This window comes from Netta rufina (genome assembly GCF_964035555.1).
Source record: "Netta rufina genome assembly, chromosome: 3".
NCBI lineage: Eukaryota > Metazoa > Chordata > Aves > Anseriformes > Anatidae > Netta > Netta rufina.
In genome coordinates, this window is record NC_140125.1 from 45,038,623 (window position 1) to 45,054,290 (window position 15,668).

A 15,668-nucleotide genomic window follows, 5' to 3' on the forward strand; every position below is an offset into this window, starting at 1 on the left:
ATAAAAAGAAGATGAATTCAAACATGCTAGCATTAAACAAAAAAGCTGAGGAAGCAAGAAAATGGAAACTACTTGTCTTGCTGATAATGAGTTTCAGTTTTATCTTCACTCAAGACTCTTGGCAAAACACATGAGGCTGTAGACCATGTCTGTAAAGCTATGGCAAGTGATTGACAGTAGCTGACAGAATATCAGCATTTTCAATTCCAGCTTTCCAATTAATCTTCAAGTACTAGAAACATTACAAGTAGATTTTTCATAATGACATACAAGGGTTAACAATGATCCATTTGTCCAAGTATCTGCATACTAAGTTTCTTCAGAATGCAAGATACATTCCATGCTACTTTTCCTCAGACAGTTATAAGCAGTAGCACAGAAACAAGAGGGACCCAGGCTCCTCACAGCAGGACATACTTAAAATAAAGTGGGTAGCTAGATGTCAGCCTACAGGCAAAACATGATAATAGGGACCCTTTGGCATACTCTTCAGAGTCTACAGTGCAGATATTAAAGCATCAAATATTTTCTGCTGGTTGGAAGTTCAGCATTCCCTAAAAGATTCTGGAAACATGGTTAGGTATGCTAGCAATAGGAAAGATTAAATCCTTAACTTTTGCTGGATAAATCCTTGAAGGCAGAAGTTACATCAACAAATAACTACCCAATTGTTTTTACTTTGTTACACAAATTATGAGGAAAGACTCTCTTTGCTCTTATACAAAAGACCCTTCGCTGTCTTCCTTGAAACACATTCTCACCAATCTCTTTGCTGCCTCGTAGTGCCCACTGCTTCCTTCACAGGATACCATTTTGGAGAAGCAGTGCAACTAACTTCTTCCTCAAAGCTTTTGAGAAAAGGATTTCTTGTCGCTTTATTTGAAATGCCTCCATCTTCTGCCCCAAGAGTGCTTTGAAAAAACATCAACAAGTAGTGGACTGCAGAAGGACAGAAACTCAGAAAGCCTTCTTACTGCCTGTAAGCACTGATGAAAAGAGTGTGTGAAGAGCACAAAACAGGTCCAAGACCTATACTTTTCAGAAAGCACATCCCACTGATATTTTTCTGGATGCCTGAATAGTTTTAGCCATCAATAGTGACAGAAAAGGGAAGCAGAAAGTAGTTGAGACTGTTTAATAGGATTTAATCACAATGATTTCTGAACACCTGCTTAAGCAGACTCAGGGAAGAATTCCAGTGAGCATAGCAGAGAGGATTTTTAGGAAAACATATCTGTTTTCTCTTTGCGTAACCATTGAAAATGAACTGGGCTTTTTAGGATAGTTTTTAAATTAATGTATCACATAGGAATCAATAGTTTAGTTTCAAAGCATTCAGTACTACTACTCAGCATGTACTTCACCTGCACAAACAAACCTCATATAAGACACCTTACCCAGTTCTTCATTTGTGCTGTCATTATCAGTAGCAAATGGAAATCTTTTCTGCTCTGCAAGTGACTTCGCTTGACTCTGTAAAACATCATGGTTTGTAGTGTTTAGCAAACAGCGACAAAGAATTTAACAGAACTTTAACAGAGAATGCTTTAAATCAAAGCGTTAAGACTACTGTGATTGCTCTAATTGAAAACAAATTCAATCCTAGTCTTTCACAGGGAAAAAAAAAATGTTTTTCAGTCAGATACTGCCACTATCCTCTCTAACAAAAGGCTAACTAAAGGTTTCAAATGAAAGAACATTGACAGTATTCCAGGAGTGGTTGCTGTTTATACATTACACCTGTCTAACGTGAAGTTTTAGAAGTTTAACACATATGTTACTTCATAGGAAAGTTTCAGTTTTTACCCCATCAACTATTCCTTTGTCTCCTACAAAGGGAAGAGTACTACAGAAGAGTAAAACAAAAAATGAAATACCAAAAAAGCATAGCTCCAGCAATAAAGACAAGTTTAACTTAGTAGTGCCATGCTAAAGAAAAAAAGGCTGTCCTAAGAACTTTCAATTGGTTACAGCTGAGACTACAACAGGCTTAGCAAAGCCTAAACTATTTTGGGAACACAAATCTTATCTGCACAAACTGATTTTGCCTGAGACAGCCCCCCATTTACTGACATACTCTACCCTGTTCGTTTTCATAAGTTTTTTCCAAAGATAGCTATAAGCCTAGCAGAGCAACACACATTAGAAAAACGCAAAACTCTCATTCAGTAAACCTTTCAAACTGGAAGTAAGAATGGAAAAACTAACTTCTCTCACTGCTCAGTTCTCTTCTTTTGAACTGCACATCTGTACATCTTTAACTTTGCAGAAAACAGCTTAACACTTTAAGCTTCAGATGAGATTTTTAACTTCATTTCCTCTACTGAGAGGACTGTGCTTTGTCTTCCTGCCTTCTGGTTTTGGTTTTTATTTTTGTCTTGTTCAGTCAAAAGAAGTCCCATCACTTGCACCCATGACAAAGATATTTCAACCACCTACGAGTGCAACAGTAACCTTCCCAAACCCATTATACACTTTTTGCTCTGTTCCTATAGTGAAAAGAAAGCTTCAATGGTTTATACTGCTGACAGCCCTAAAAACTCATGCTGGAGTACTACGAAGCCATTCCTTCATGAGCAACTTTAGTTCATTTGTACTTAAGCCCTTTGGGGACCTGTGGCTGCTAATTAATAGATTCTATTTATAGTTATTTGCTGAAAATTAACTGCATAACCAGTTGGAATTAAAGTGGTGTCACTTCAATCTACTAAAAACTGTTTTGTACATTATACTCTTAGCAGCTTACCAGAATTTTTTCTGTGTTGAGAGAAAGCACAGACTCGCAAGATGAAGTCCCTCTTATGTCACAATCTGATTCACGGAAGTGCAAAAACGATGAGTCTAGGGAAAAAAAAAAAAAAGAGAAAATTAATACCTTTAGGAATTCAAGAAGTCACACACATGCTCTGCCAACACATCCCACGCTTCCTCATGTTTATCTTAGCTTCCCCCCCAAAAAAAGAGCAGGGGAGTAATAAAAGGGGGAGGGAAACTGGAATCAAGAAAGGGAAAAAAATGGGGTAGGTCTGTCCCCAGCTAGCACTGTGATCCTGTTTTCTTGCCCAACAAATTGAAGACCAAATCATCATTCCAAACCTGCAGAAGAAAATTAATGGAAGGGATCACATGGAGGTGAGCAAAGAGTTGCTGCTGGAAGTCCAGGACACAGAGCTAACAAAGACTGCAGAAAGTAGAGAGAACATGGCAAACCATAACTGACTACCGTCACAGGTATATTACTAAGGATAATATTACATTCAAATCTAGGAATGATACACAGCTTGTTAGGACAGCAAAGAAAAAGATTAACAAAGTAAATAAACAGCAAAAACAAACAAACAAAAAGCCCCTATACTGACCATAGGAGTCACTATCTCACCTACATGGTGCTTTGACTACTAGCCTAACAGAGCTGTTAGCTTTCCAATCTTCAGATCCTACAGCTTCTATCAATTTGAAACACCGCAAAAGCAAACAAGAAAAAGCAACAGTATTACTTCCTTGATTCCATATCACAAATACCAGGTATTTTATTTACAAACAAGAGTGGAAATAAGCTTGATGCTAAATTTGAAAGGGGGGAGGAGGGTGTACGTGCATTCTCATTAAGTTTGGCAGGCAGTGCTATTCTTGTAGTTTGATGACATAAGGCCTGCAGTTAGCTAACTCCCCATTTCGCTCAAGTGCAGGGGAAAAACAAAATGAAACAGCCTTCTTGTAAGGAAGTCAAAGAGTATCTAAAACCATTTGCTGTAAACAGAAACTTGGAACTAAGCTGAGCCATAAATGATAACTGGGTGGGAGAAGTTTTACAACATAAGCAGGGCTAGTGAAAAGCAGAAGGTGAAAGTCTGAAGTCACAAAGTCCTGTAAGAACAGTGGCTCACCACACACAGCTCCCAGAAAAATCATTGCCGGGGAGAGGTTTCAGCACCGCCCTGTTCTTTATGCTGGCCAAAATGTTTCTCTCCCGTGCCACGGGCAGCATCATCAATAGGTTATTTGTTCTGTGCTGGTGCTCTTAAGTCAGTGATGGGGAATTCAGCGTAGGCTCACTGAGCACATCTGGCTTCACGTGTCAAAATAAAGAGATGCTGGCAGGACCTGCTAACTCCAGAATCCTTTTCTGCATAGCAGTTAAAATTTAATGAACAAGTTTTTGAACAAGGTGGCAGGGCATGGTAACAGCCTACCTGGTGCAAGGCAGAGGGGGCAAAGCACCCCTTCACCTCTGCAATTCTCGGGGCAATTAAGATGCTGTGCATACAGGAGGAGTGGAGCTGTCTTTGTCTACAGGTTAGATACACTCAAGCCTGTATCACCCTGCTTTGTTAGCAGCTTTCAGCGGGATCAGCAGAGACACTCCTGGAGCTGGCGGCAGGCAGCAAGAGGAACGCCTGGAGACAGCGAGAGCCACGGCTCCTGGGAGAGCTGCCCAAGGAGCTGGGAGCTTCAGGGACTCCTCCAGCGGGCGACTCGCTTGGCCACAAGATTTAAATAGCAAGGAGCGGAGTGCTGCGCTGCTGTTTTAGGGCAAGTAGGGTGAGCGTGTATATCCATATATTAAATTAAAGGCTGTCTCATAGCACCCCGTACCCCCCCAGCCACAGGGCTCTCCGCCAGCCCTCCCCACCACATTGCGCAGCTTTTATTGATCTCGGCGCCGGGTGAAAGTCTGCCCGGCCCTCGCAGCCAGCCGCGGATCACGGCTTTGCGAACCCCCCGATCCCCCTCGGCCCTGAGCGACCCCGGGGCTCCCCCTCCCCGGCCCGCTGCCGCTCCCATCCCCGTCCCCGTCCCCGTCCCCGTCCCGTCTCACCGCACTCGGCCGCGTACTGCTCTGCCCACTCCGCCGCCGGGCCCTGGCGCTGCCGGTGCAGCTCCTGCTTGAGCAGGGACACGGCCGGGTAGCGCTCGCTCAGCGACAGCGCGGCCCGCACCAGCGCCGCCGCCACCGCCAGCGCCGCCCGCAGCCCCCGGGCGGCCCCGCGGCCGCCGCCGCCGGCAGGTGCCATGTTCGCAGGGGGGGACGCCGAGGGACGGGCAGGGAGGAGGGCGCCGCCGCGGAGCCTCCTGGGATACGGAGTCCGGCCCCCACGCTGGTCTCCCCGGGGAGAGGAGCGGCGAACTACAACTCCCGGCACGCCCCGCGAGGCGGGCCGGTCCCCGCACCGCCTCCGAAGGCGGAAGGGAGGCGCTGCGGGCGCCATGGCGGAGCCGGGCGCGTACCGCTGCGTGGAGTGCAGCGGCGGCGCGGAGGAGCTGTACCGGGACTACCAGCGCGGGGTGCTCCGCATCGCCCTCTGCGTGAGTACCGGGGTGCGGGGGGGGGGGAGGCTCAGCCGCCTCGTCCCGGCTGCACGGCTCTGCCTTCCCCTGGAGATCGCACGGGGAAGTAATAAACAAGCTCTTGGTGCTTTAACCGGGGCCTTCGGATCGTTCCGAGTTACTCCTGTCAAGGTTTGGTGACATTTGGGTAGGTTCTCCTCCAGGGGGTAGTTCTGAGGTGGGTTGGGTTTTGGGGTGATTTTTTCTTTTTTTTTTTCTTTTTCTTCTTTTTTTTTCTTTTTTTTTTTTATTTTTTTTCTTTTCTTTTTTTTTTCTTTTTTTTTCCTTTTTTTTCCTTTTTTCTTTCTTTCTTTTTTCTTTTTTTTTTTTCTCTTTTTATGTTCTTCATTTTTCTTTTTTTTTTTTTTCCTTTGTTTTCTTTTTTGGTAGCGTGTGGAAAAGCTGAGCGACCTAGCACCCTATATTTTAACGTGGGGGAGAAGATCTGCCACGGAGGGATTTATTAATATACATCTTCACTAAGCCAATTATCCGCATTTTTCACAATATGCTATACTTCTCCTTATAAACTCTGGGAACCTGGCACGTTTACACATCACATAATACCCTCTAGTAAAGCTTAAATTAGTTGTGTGCTGTTCAGGCCTCGTTTGTGTTCATCTCACCTGCTTACGCAGCCCTTGGCACTCGGAGAGCACTGCAAGAAGTTGGGTGAGTTGGCTAACTGTGAGGCTGTGGCCAGGTTTGTGCTGAAATTCCTGTACACCTGTAAAATCTGGGGTCATTCAAGCGTTTCTTAAATCAGAAATAGAGATTGGAAGCACACATTTTGTAGAGATCTGTGGCTGATTTGTATTTGGATAGATAGTAAAAGATCAAAATGTTAAAATGGGTTGTTACTGTAGAACATAAAATAGCTAAAAACATACACAAAAACCTCTACAGACTGATCAAAAACTGGAGAGAGCAACAGTTTTTCTGAGGTGGAAGACAAACTAGGTAATAGAAATTGGCTTCTGCTGGCTGTAGGCTTGTACACTGCAGGGAAAGACAGATTTTTAGTCACTTCTTAGCATTAATATTATATATCAATCCTTCAGTTTACTTTGGAGCTTCAAACTCGTCTTTGGAATCAAGGACAAGTTGGATGCGAAGGGACAAGTGTAATGTTTATGCCTGCAGCCATATCCCATGAGACTTAGTACATCTTGTGAACCCGTGTTATCAATTACAGTTTTTATTTGGCTGTGATAATCTCTAAGGGAAACCGGGATCCAGTAGATGGCACTCGCTCCTCTTAGCATTTAACATTTAGCATTTAACCATTTGATGACAGAGAACCCTGTTCTCTTGGAGCTCTGGCATCCCATTAAGGTCAGTCAAAAGTCGCAGTTGCTGTGTTCATCACGAATGCAGAACTGTTTGAAAGAACAAAGAACAGTGTAAAAGAAAGAATAAACGAACCACACTGTCCTAATGAATTGGAATTGAGTCTACCTTTCTCCATACAGGTCCAGATGTGTAGCATTCTTCTCTTATTCCTGTCAATCATTTTCCTGCACCTATGTTGTGGGTTGTCATGGTTTGATTTGTTTTAGTCCTAGTGGCCCTTACTTGGTGTTATCACATAATCTCTAATCCTTTGTCTCCATTTCTGGCCACCCAGGATGGGCTGAGAGGAGGAGCAGGCCATGTGAGGAACAGGCGGTAAGAAGCACGTCGCCTCACAGTTTATCGAGTGGAGATCAGAATGTTAGAAAATTGTTAAGATCAAAAGGCTCCTTGAAGTGAGCTGATCTAAATTCAGCTTTATGTATGTATTGCAGGAAAGCACTGTTGTCATCTTCAGCTATCAAGAACTCATGGCAATTATAAAAATAACAGGGCAATTCTTGTTTCATTTCTGCCCTTTAATCTGGAAGAACGTTCTTGTCACCGCAGTAACATTCAGCATCGTGCTGTTGACAAGAACTATCCAAGCACAGAATGTCACTTGATACCCTTCACGAAATTCAAGAGCAGTGTTAGAGTGAGTTTGTCATTACCCTGAAAATTGTAATCAGTAGAATTTTCTGCACTTCAAAAAATACAAAGATCCTGCTTACCAGAATGAAATATCATTTAGATCAGACATTTATATAGCTTGGAATGTAGACCCTAAATTACAGTGGGAACTGTCATGAAAATCTGAATGTATTTCAGAAATTTTGGAGGACTAAGGTGAGACCAGAAGGCGTATTCACTTGACCTGAGAACATCCTTTGTGAAATCAGAGCATGGAGTTAGACTGCTAGTCCTTTATGGCATAAAGAACCAAAAAATGAAGAATACCTACCTGGAAAAGACTGTATAATCATACTCAAAGTGAAAACAATGGACATTATCCAAATATTTTTTTTTGTTAAACAGCAGTGGGATACTTGTATCTCATTCCCATTTTCAAGTAGTCCTTGAAATAGTGACACGTAAAAGAAAATACAAACTATCTGTTTCATATTAAAATAATATAAAGTGTAATAGGCTCATCTACTTAGTTTTTATCTCCAGAAAATTAGGAGCATGTAGAACATTGTCACAGCTATCACTATTCTATATTGACCCTATGAACTTGCTCCAATCCTATTTTAAAGTGCTCCTTGATGAGCTAATAAATCAGCACCTAGAAGGTCTTTGCCATTGTCAGAATGGTCCTGTCATGCAGCACCATTATAACATCATCTTGAGGTTGAAGAAGTTGAGTTCTCCAAACATGATCTTCCATCTAGCCCTACATTTATTTTTAAGGTGTGTTTAACATGATCTGGGACTAATATTCAGGTGGAAGATTTGAATTTGTATATCCACACAAAATACCACAATTCTGTATTCCATTCTTAATGCTCGAGAGAAGAATGGATTTTTTTTTCCAGAGGCAAATACTAAAAGCTTCCACTACGGCTCATCTGTTTCCAGGCCACAATAATAGAGTGCAGCTTAGGAAATTTGATCTAATATGGCACTGCTTCAGCTTAGTTCCAGTAATAGTTTCTATTGCTCTTACAAAAAATAAGTTTCTTAGAGCTCCATGGTGTAATTCTGATGCAGACAAGCAGACCTCACAGGTGTTAATATGTACTCTGGAAATAAGTTTGCAAAGGCTACTGAAAAACTTAAGGAAACATTTTTCCTTTATCAAACATAAAATTCCACTTAGTGCCATGAAATTTGGGATGGAGGAGTCATGTCTTTTGTTAAAAGTCCTGTGGGGTGGCCAACTGCTACAAATTTTTCAAATTCTAACTTTTTTTTTTCTTAAATCTAATTTGTTTAATTGGTATTAGTTTCAGCAGAAGCCAACCCCAGACCTCTGAGACTGTGCATTCATTCTTGAGATTTGCATTTAGTGAATGAACCTTTTTCTCATCTTGCACGGATTTTGCTGTGGAAATGTCATTACAAAGAATAGGTGGGCTGTTGCTCCTTAAAAAGGACTTAGAGGTATTTATAAATGGATAGTATTTTTTTGAGGAAATTCACCTCCTCAGCAAGAACCTGTTCAGTGTGTTTTTTTGATTCAGTGTGATAATTAGTGAGGCAGACGGGGTGGATGTGTGAGAATTGCCTCCAGTGAAGGTAAGGTTTGGTGGCTGCTGTGTCTGTCACTCATCAGTCCGGTGTGAGTCCTTCACTGTAAGCTTGCTGACATTTTCCCATTTTTTACCCAGAAGTGATGGTCAAAGTAAGTGTAGGTGTTCCGTTATAGAAATGATTTTTAACACTCAAATCCTTAACACTGAAATGATGTGTAAGTAACATAGCAGAATATTCAGTTAATAATATTCTGAACCAGCTGTTAACAGCAGTAACAAAAGTACTGTTCTGATAACGTAGCCATTATAGTATTAATGCTATAGGAAAAAAAAAAAAAAAAAAACAATTGGGCTAACCTCAGATAAATTCTGCAGTTGAAGTGGAAAGAATATAAAAGGGAATTAGTGAACTTGATTGATTCAAAAGCAGAAGGAAAAGCTCTTTTTTTTTTTTGTATTTGATTTTAAACCACTTTTTTGTTTAAAAAGAGTTTCAAAATTGTTAATAGCTTCAGACCCTAACAAAGGAAAATAAATTATCCATTGCAATGCATAGCGTTCAGCCAGGATCCCCCTTGTGTTTTGTAATAAGAAAGCCAAATTGCCTGAGCAGGGCACACTTCATTTAGCTTTTCTGCAATTAAAAAATAATTGAAAAGCTCTTTTATTGCAGCAAAGCAGAGAGACTATAAATGCTCTAAATGCAAAGCATTTATGTGGTAAGGTGAAGGATCTCCCAAGAGTAAAAAGATCATCCTGGAAAATAAAGTACCGTATTTACATAACTCAATCTGCAGAGCAATTCACTGCTGCAATGTGTTTCGTTTAGGAAAAATATTATTAAAATATATTTAATTTTAATTTTGTGAAATGGAGTGCATTTCAAACTGAACTGTTTTATTTTTTGGCATATTAATACAGCTGCATCCCTCATAAAGAACCCACTCCTGAAAGCAGCACGGCTGATTACGTTTTATTGTTTAAGGGTGCTGCTAGGGTTAAGGGTAATATCTCAAAATAATGGCTGCATGTTATTTTGCCCTTTGAACCTATGTAACTGAACCTGTGTTCATGTTGAACCCATGGAAATGGTAAGATTTGCTCTACGGGTAGACCAGCAAAAAATTGTAGCTTCATTTTGCCAAACTCTAAACACTAGAAAAAGCAATACTAAAATGAAACTGTTGCACTGGTGTTCCTATTATCCACAGATTTGCAAATATATTCCTGCTGTGGTGTAGTATTCATGTTGTTTTTAATTTAGGGTGGAGCCTGGTTATTCAATACATGTATTTATTTTCTGTAGTACGCTCTAGACTCTCTTCAAGAAGAATGCTTTTTCCTTCTCCAGCCCCATTCTCAAATGCTTTTACTTAAAAATCCAGTATATTTTAATGTTGGAGAGAGCACTCTAAAAATGTATGTTCATATACTTCAGGAACATAGCCCTTCGGTGACAGTAGGTACTTCCCCAAATATTTATATGCCATCGTTTATTTTGCATAAATCTGTGGACTGTGTTCACAGCTGAGTATCTCTGATGAATAAAGAATAGGTACACCTTTTGAACAGAATTTTATAAAAGGCTGGTAAAAATGCAGCAATAATTAGCATTTTAGTACTTTATTCTTATTTAATAAAACTCGCTGTTAAAATATATATTGCTTTTCTGATCTTTTTTCTGATTGTTTTGATCAGAAAGCATTTTGTAAGCTTAACTGAAGAACGTGGTTGTACTGGTGTTTGAAGAGGCTTGCATCTTAAAGATGTCTTTTTTAAAATAAAATACTTTGATTTAAAAATGTGCCTAGTTATCATAGAGTAGAAATTTGTTTTTTGAAGTAACAGACAAACCTACTCAAATACTGTCAATAATTCATAAATTAATATTCATTTTAATTCATTGGAATACTGAAATACATTCAAAATAGCATTTTTTAGAGGATAGAAGTATTTATTGGACTTGAGTGTGTTAGTATCAAGCGTTCCTATAAACTGAAATGTAGCAATTTAGAAGAAAATCTGTAAGTGAAATTAACGGTGGCACATTTGACCTGTCTCTTCTGCAGCATAACCTGAAAATAGCTTGTAATCCAAGTCATCTATTTTTTCAAGAAAACATACCAGTTATGTCCTGTTTATGACGTCAATTGCATGTTTAAGGAAGAAATTAGAAACTGTTTTAAAAACATGCCGAAATCCAGATACTCCTTTCAGTAGGTTTAGATCTGGTTGTGATAAATTATTCATTTATTTGAGAAAGACCAAAGAAAGCTGAAAAAGCTCCGTTTTGTTAAAGATATACTTCACCGGAGATGCTGAATGGGCTGTTGTCTACAGCTGTACAGCGGAAATTAGACATGAGCACCAGTATTTTAGCTCACTCTGAGCAGCCTGGCTGAAATCTTAGAAGGAGGCCTGCCACCAGTTCTGCATAGCTGAGCTGCTCCTGCTGATCTGCTGCAGAAGAGCTAGGGATTATCGATGTTCATAAAGTTACATCATTTTACCTAGCTAAAGCTGTCAAGATAAACATACATGCACTTGAACTGCATTAACCTTTGCTTGCATTGATTTTGCTGAAGTCAGGCTCTAGTCACGAGTTTCCTTGCTAGGTGTTTAAGGTTAGTGGCAGATGTTTTAGTATTACAGCGGGAAAAGGGGGGAGGAAAAAAGAAAAAAAAGCAAAGCCAGGCACAGAGAAAATTTGATTTTGGAGGTTTTACTTACTCTGTAACGTCCTCATGATATAAGAAATGTCTTCATTTTGTCTGGTAAGTCTGTGTCAGCACACATACAAGTCTTCAGTGCGATGCTTCGAAGATCTCACAAGTCCCTGAATCTCCCAAAAACTCACTTTGGCTAGGTCAATGGCTGGATAAGCAAAAAGGATTTTTCCTTTATATGGTTAATATGCAAATAGAAATTGAGTACATTAAGAATAGGATTCTGGTCTAACTCACAAAGACAGGCAGACATTAATGTAGGTTCCTGTCTTCGTGTGAAATGTCCTTGAAAGATGCTGGGTTTTGTGATATGTCAGATTTTCTTTTTGCCATTAAAATAACACAAGGGAAATAGGATTCTTAAATGTTTGGTGGTGGTATGCTGAAATACTGAATTAAGCATCATCCTTACAGCTGCAGAAGATTTGTTTGGTTGTGGCAGCCAGAAGCTCTGGAGGAGAAGCCCCATACTCAAGGCTAATGCTCTACTTGTGGCAGTCGCCCTGTATGTTTGTGGTAGAATTTCCAGATGGTTTGTTTTGCCTGGAGGGTTGGTCTGATATATTTTAATAATCTAAAATGCTTCTCAGCCATCAGTGAAAACTTCTCAGTAGATTTTAGCCGTAGGGGTTTTGATGGGTGTTTGGCCAGGACCCCTTCATTTGCAAAAACGGTTCTTTACTCCTCTCAGAAAGGTTTTGGGCCCTGGTATAAAAACGTTCAGTTCTAGAAAGAGTGGAGAGCATTATGAATTTGTGGGCATGGAGGATATCCTTCATCCTTAACCTTTACAACACATGCTGTGTTGAAGAAAAATCTTTTGTTTGTGCTTGTCCAGTGCTTGTGTGAATAAACTTACAAAAAAATTGGAGTTTACCTGTGCTATATCAGCCCGGAGATTTGACATAAGTAAATAGCTGCCTAAATGAATGTGTTCATGATTTTCCTGTAGAAGGAAATGAAGCAAGGCATTGCCTTTAATTATAATTAAAATTTCTTCTGTGGTAGATTTTTCTCTTTATTAAATGCTGTAACTGTGGTCTTCTGGTAATTACATCCTTTCTTCCATCACTCTGACTTTAATGTTAGACCCTTCCAACGGTTGGATAATTAAGTTAATTTTTAAATTAACTTTAATATTTGAGTTCTGCACTGTTGTTATACATAGTATTTTCTTTTCTGATCCAAATAAGTTTGTTGTTGTTTTTCTTGAGCTGGACCAAGAAGCATTGATTAGTGGTAGCAATGTTCCTCGGACAGTCTATTTGATTTACGAAACATTTGTTCAGATGCTTTTCTAGATATGGAAATCGGTCTTCTGAGTCAATTTGCTAGTGAATTTTTACCTGCTCAAATTCTCCAATAATATCTTTGCCTTTATATTTATCAGAATTAGCTTTGGACACAGGGAATACTCTAAAATGGCGGAAACCTTTTGCTCTTTGCTGAGAGTTTGTCTGTAGGTTCACGTTGTCTAATGTTGATTTTTCTGACTGTGGCAGCATTTCAGAAAGCTGCTGTGCAGATTTCTGTGTTGGCAATGCATAGCTGTGCGCTGATTAAAATGGAAATAGGGACCGTTTCTGTGACTTTGGTACTCTGAGGATGGCAGCCGATATTTAGGCCTAGGGGAGTGGGATTAGCTCAGGAGAGGCTGGAGGATCGGTGGCAGGAGAAAGCCGGCCCACAGGTGCACTGCCTTCTGCAAGTGCCCTTGTTTGAGCTGTGGTGGTGGCTGTGACCATAGTATTATTAGGGTTGGAAAATCCCTTCAAGATCATCTGGTCCAACCATCTCCCTACCACCAATGTCACCCACTAAACCATGTCCCCAGGCACCACCTCCAACCCTTCCTTGAACACCCCCAGGGACAATGACGCCACCACCTCCCTGGGCAACCCGACCCAGTGCCTGACTGCTCTTTCTGAGAAGAAATGTTCCTCATTTCAAACCTAAACCTCCCCTGGCGCAACCTGAGGCCATTCCCTCTAGTCCTGTCACTAGTTATCTGTGAGAAGAGGCCGGCCCCCAGCTCCTCACACCTTCCTTTCAGGCAGTTGCAGAGAACAATGAGGTCTGCCCTGAGCCTCTTCTTCTCCAGACTGAACACCCCCAGTTCCCTCAGCCGCTCCTCACAGGACTTGTGCTCCAGGCCCTTCACCAGCTTCGTAGCCCTTCTCTGAACACGCTCCAGGGCCTCAATGCCCTTCTTGTAGTGAGGGGCCCAAAGCTGAACACAGCACTCGAGGTGCGGCCTCACCAGAGCAGAGCACAGGGGGACGATCACCTCCCTGGTCCTGCTGGCTACACCATTCCTGATACAAGCCAGGCATGCTGGATGTCTTTCTGGCTACCTGGGCTCACTGCCGGCTCATGTTCAGATGAGTATCTACCAACTCCCCTGGATCCTTGTCCTCTGCTCAGCTTTCGAGTCACTCTGTCCCAAGCCTGTAGCACTGCATGGGGTTGTTGTGGCCAAAGCAGAGGACCCAGCCCTTAGCCATGTTGAACCTCATCCCCTTGGCCTCTGCCATTGATCCAAACTTTCCAGGTCCCTGTGCAGAGCCTCCAAATGTACAGTGTTGTGAAGTAGGAGTGGAGTTAGTCTGGAATTAGTCCCCAGGGCCATGACTCTCGGGGTCCTGGGCACTCACCAGCCACTGCCACCTCCCAGGGCCATGGGCACCCCCAGGAAACCTCAGTGGGACACGGGCACCCTGCCAGGATGTGGTCTCTCCTCCTGGGGCATGGGCGCCTGGGCGGCACCTCACAGCTCTTCTCTCCCGGCCCAGCTCCCTCATTCCTCTGCAGGTGTGTTCTCTACAACCCACACCCAGCAGCCCTCACTTGCCCCACTGCCTCCCATGTGGCTGCTGCCCCAAGCCCCTTGGTACCAAAAGGACGGACACAGGTTGTGTAGGGATGATCTTTATTGAGCTGGGAGAAGTGGTCTGCTACCAACAGAAATTTTCCAGAGTCTCCCAGCCAGCTCTGCTGCACACGCGTGCTCCTGCTGTCTTCTGTGGAGCAACAAAGCAGAGCCACGTCCTTTGGGATGCCAGCGGTCCCAGCGGCACCTCAGGGAGGATGGAAAAGGAGACTTCTCCTCAGAGGTCCTCATGAGATGAATGGCGAGTCCCCGCTGGCTGTTGTTCTGGCTGGGCGTGGGCAGCCCAGCAGGGGACAGCTGGCATTGTCGGTGGTGCCCACGCAGGGAGGAGGTGTTCAGGGCGATGTTGGCATCCAGTTGTCACGGGAAATGCCTTCAGCGCAGCGAGAGCCTTCGGAGGGCTGAGGTGTGTCCTGCCTCACCGGCTCGCTGTCAATCTGAAGAGAATTGACTGTCAGGTGGCTGAAAATGCTGTGCCACAATTATTAGCCAGGCACTTCCTTCCACCTGCCCCTTTTCCCAGTGCGATGCCTACCCTCTCCTAAGCCCAAGGGCTACCCCAGCAGGTCATGGGCATTCCCTGGCCACTGCCATCTTACAGGGCCGTGGGTGGTGGCCGGGCCACGCGCCCCTTTCCCTGGGTCATGGGCTCCTCCTATGGGGCAACCCCCAGCCACGGGTCCCGAGCCCCTCTACCCCCTTCTCCTGGAGCATCAGCCTCCCCAAACCCATGGCCAGCAGCACTCACTCGCCGCGCTGCCTTTCCTGTCACCGGTACACGGGACGCACGCTCTAGATGAATTTGCGGAGGGGACGCACGGGGGCTGTTCTTCTCCCGTGCTTGTTTTGCGCCTTCTTCCTCCGACGTGGCAGCCCAAGCTGTTGCAGGCGGAGCTGGTAGAGGCGCTTCAGGCACCTCACCATGATGGCAGCGTTGGCCTCCATTCGGCAGAGCAAGGCGCCATCATCCAGAGCGTCCTTTCCCCGGCGGTCTGTCCAAAAGGAAGCTGAGGCCCGCCGGCCCGTGCCCTGGAAGCAACAAGAGAAGCGGCACAGTGAAGGGCAGGGACGAGGACTCACGAGGTGGCGAATTGTCCTGCTGGGCTCGGCTTCCTCTGGAGCTTCCAGCCTCGTAGGACTGCTCCGGGCAGCCGTGGGGGCTCGCCACAGGCTGGCCCTTTCCTGCACGCGGCG

The 15,668-nt window shown here is 43.3% G+C and overlaps 2 protein-coding genes across 6 annotated transcripts in view; one reads left to right on the forward strand and one right to left on the reverse strand.

The window, feature by feature from the left end:
- The window catches only part of TTC13 (tetratricopeptide repeat domain 13), a 38,363-nt gene extending 33,335 nt beyond the window's left edge, over window positions 1-5,028 (reverse strand). For all 3 annotated transcript variants that reach the window (XM_084283710.1, XM_084283709.1, XM_084283708.1), the window contains exons 1-3: window positions 4,820-5,028; window positions 2,747-2,841; window positions 1,398-1,473 (exon numbers count right to left, since the gene is read on the reverse strand). In XM_084283710.1, the coding sequence (XP_084139836.1) occupies window positions 1,398-1,473; window positions 2,747-2,841; window positions 4,820-5,015 (367 nt within the window). In that variant the 5' untranslated portion in view covers window positions 5,016-5,028. The remainder of the gene's footprint in view (window positions 1-1,397; window positions 1,474-2,746; window positions 2,842-4,819) is intronic.
- Window positions 5,029-5,195: 167 nt separating this feature from the next.
- ARV1 (ARV1 homolog, fatty acid homeostasis modulator) overlaps window positions 5,196-15,668 on the forward strand; it is a 32,101-nt gene continuing 21,628 nt past the window's right edge. For all 3 annotated transcript variants that reach the window (XR_014618304.1, XM_084284349.1, XM_084284348.1), the window contains exon 1: window positions 5,196-5,307. Coding sequence is in view for 2 of the 3 variants with exons in the window: in XM_084284349.1 (XP_084140475.1) it covers window positions 5,209-5,307 (99 nt within the window). In the remaining variant the exon portion in view is untranslated. The remainder of the gene's footprint in view (window positions 5,308-15,668) is intronic.